The following is a 2,956-nucleotide window of genomic DNA, read 5'->3' on the forward strand; positions in this document are numbered from 1 at the left end:
ATCCACTCCGGCGAGGTGCTTCTGGGAGGGGAAGAGGAGGGGAGCCACGCCACCTGAACACTCGGTCGAGCAGCACCATCTGTGCGCCACCGGAAACCTGCCCTGGCCCCTAACTAGACGACCACGACAGCAAACCAGTTACAGCAAATGATGGCAGAGAGGGGGGGGGGGGCACCAAACAACGATGACGTAATTTGTGCACGGCACTGTACTTCAGTTTCCATGTGACGTCTGGGGCCCAAAATCGTGATGGCTACATGAGCACACTATTCCGCTGCGTCATACGGGATGAGGTAGGGAGTGGCTGTAGCGTGGAGTAATAATGCAGAATGCAATAGTGTATTTCGCCTAACGGAGGAAGAAGAATAGTGGGTAGAACATGTAAAGGTTCCTGATTGGGCGAGCGCTAACCCCCATTGCCGGCGTGAGGTGCACGAGAGGTGGGAAGTTCTCGACAAATCGGTAACATTTAGGCTATGTTCTACCAGCTTCTCTTCTTCCTCCGCAAGTCGAAACACACTAAAGCGCGGGAGACGTAACGTAACATGATTTGTTGGTTCCTTAAGGACTCGGCGGGGCCCACTGAGCTGAAAGTCATGGTGAAGATCTCCAGGGAGGGCATGGAGACCATGATGGAGTGTCTGTTCGGCATAGAGGGCCTGGTGTACGAGACCCTGTTACCCGCCCAGAAGGAACTGGCGGGTCTGCGCGAGCCGCTGCCCTGGCCCAAGTGCTACTTTTCGGACGTGAAGGGTAGACAACCTTACTGCCTTGTACTCGAGGACTTCGGCCCCGAGGGCTTCGTAAACGCTGACAGGAGCAAAGGCCTGGACGCGGCGCACATGCGGCTTGCACTCGAACAGCTCGGCAAGTTCCATGGCGCGTCCATGGCCCTGGTGCGGTTGCGCCCCGAACTGTTCAAGACCATCAAAGACCAGCTGCCAGTCCTCTTCCGTCTACCCGAGTTCTGCAACATAATGAAACCGTTCATCGTTCCCGTGCCTTCGCTGCCAGGTAACTACAAAGCATTGCTTTGCAACTGCGAAGGATTTCGCATTTTGCTTCGTAAGGTCGAAACTGTCAAGCAGGCCACTATTCCTTCCACGCCCTTTGTTTCACCTGAATTATCCAAATTTTTACCCAATTGTCTCGTGGCCAAAGGTCTTGTCGAGAGTAGGTATCCCAAAGGCAGCCACGTGCACACCGTCTTGCGGAAGCTCTGTGACTCCTTCAAGGACACCTTCCCTCAGCTTATGTGGCCGCTGCCTCCTGAGGACGGCCGCGGATGCACGTTCGTCCACGGGGACTGCATGATCAACAACATGGCCTTTAAGTACGATAAGGTGAGTGACAGCCCTGGTCTACACATTATGGGTCCACCATGCCACTGTTTAACGGGTTTCGGGGTTTGACAAAACTACGGCGGAGAGGGGGGGGGGGGGTCACTCGTTCCAGCGTAACACACGGTATTTGTTTTGTTTCGTCATCCGACTCCAAGTGAGTCATTGTCACGATCTGTGAGCCTGGGTTAATGCCCGGGTCACCCATGGGTGGGTCGTCTGCGGGTTTACCAAAGATAACTAAGTGCAAACGATTGCTGTGCCCACAGGACGGCGCGGTACAGGCGTGCAAGCTGTACGACTTTCAGGTCGGGTCGTACATGGAAGTCGCCCAAGACTTCATGTGGCTGTTGTTCTGCAACACCGAGAAGGAAATGCGCGACGAGCACTGGGAGTCCCTGCTGCGGGGCTACATCGACGTTGTGCACGACACCCTGCGGGCGTCCGGCTGCGATGACCCCGAGGACATCTACTCATTGGACCTGCTGAAGGCATGTGTATAACGCGTGTTTGATCACCTTGCCCACGTGACGGATTGTTTGTGTGACGCTATTTCTATTCCTCGTACACCAGGAGCAGCTGAAGCGCCTGGCGGTACCAGCGCTTTGCATACAGCCCCTTATGTGGAGCTTCATGACGGCTGATGACGATCAAGTCGACGAGGTGCGCAATGACATGGCCGCGCCAGAGCAGTCCGTTTCAGTGCCTCTCCGAACGACGCCGAAGCTCATCGAGCACTACATCGGCCTCATCGAGAACGTGATTGACTGGGGCTGGTTCCCCACGGTCGAGGACATCGACCGGTACACCGCGGAGGCCTGAGGCCGACCGAGGCACTACGGGGGAGGTTCTGGAGAGCGCGCTGGCCGTTCACTCCACATTTATATGTAATTTATAGGGAGACACAACTAGGAGCGAGCTTTTCTTATGGGAGCTCTTCTGCACTACTACCTCCTCAGCTACCCCCGCAACACATGGGCCGGCTGGGTCCCGCCTATCCCTTTGCGTGGACCCTCGGAAGCAGGTAGCCAATCCACCACCGCAGCAACATCTCCTCAGAAAAGCTCGCTCCTGGCTGTGTCTCTCTATAATCATTTTCAAATCGGAATAAAACCATAATTCCCCACCGAATCGCTGATATCCTAATATCCCATAATACCTCCACACCAGGACATCTTAAGTACTCCGGTCTTTCCGAAATTGTTATAAAGCTGCATTTTCTGAGGGCTCATGCTATCCGGAAGGCAAGGAGGAAAAATTACGACAGTTCGGGAATACGGTCAGCCAAGTATTTCTTGCGCAATCATTCACAAGATGATGCGGTAGCTCCGAGAGCAATAGACGAGCCACGTCCGTACTCTAGCTTGGTCGACGCCAGAGTCTAGACTGCGGGCCGCGGACGCACGCGGCACGCGCCCCGTGGCGCTGCGGGGCCGCGGGAGGCAACACGGGACGCTGCGGGGGCAGAGGGAGCCGCGGGGGCGCCACCCGGCGGCAGCCCGGGGCCCGAGGCGTCAGCCCCACTCCATATAATCAGCCGTAAAGTCGCCCCCGCGTGGAGAGGCTAATTGGCAACGGCGGAGCTGCAGCGCGCGCGGGGGTGGATGGCAGGGGAG

General features: G+C 56.4%; 1 protein-coding gene across 2 annotated transcripts in view; it reads left to right on the forward strand.

Annotated features, from left to right (window-relative positions):
- LOC113204128 (uncharacterized) overlaps nucleotides 1-2,471 on the forward strand; it is a 3,555-nt gene extending 1,084 nt beyond the window's left edge. Inside the window, exons 2-6 of one of the 2 annotated variants that reach the window (XM_052264750.1) lie at nucleotides 218-293; nucleotides 567-1,014; nucleotides 1,162-1,343; nucleotides 1,610-1,831; nucleotides 1,914-2,471. In XM_052264750.1, the coding sequence (XP_052120710.1) occupies nucleotides 218-293; nucleotides 567-1,014; nucleotides 1,162-1,343; nucleotides 1,610-1,831; nucleotides 1,914-2,162 (1,177 nt within the window). In that variant the 3' untranslated portion in view covers nucleotides 2,163-2,471. The remainder of the gene's footprint in view (nucleotides 1-217; nucleotides 294-566; nucleotides 1,015-1,161; nucleotides 1,344-1,609; nucleotides 1,832-1,913) is intronic. The other variant, XM_052264751.1, reaches the window with a different exon arrangement.
- The last annotated feature ends 485 nt before the right edge of the window (nucleotides 2,472-2,956 follow it).

Source organism: Frankliniella occidentalis, unplaced genomic scaffold, assembly GCF_000697945.3.
Source record: "Frankliniella occidentalis isolate FOCC.00 unplaced genomic scaffold, Focc_3.1 Scaffold21, whole genome shotgun sequence".
NCBI lineage: Eukaryota > Metazoa > Arthropoda > Insecta > Thysanoptera > Thripidae > Frankliniella > Frankliniella occidentalis.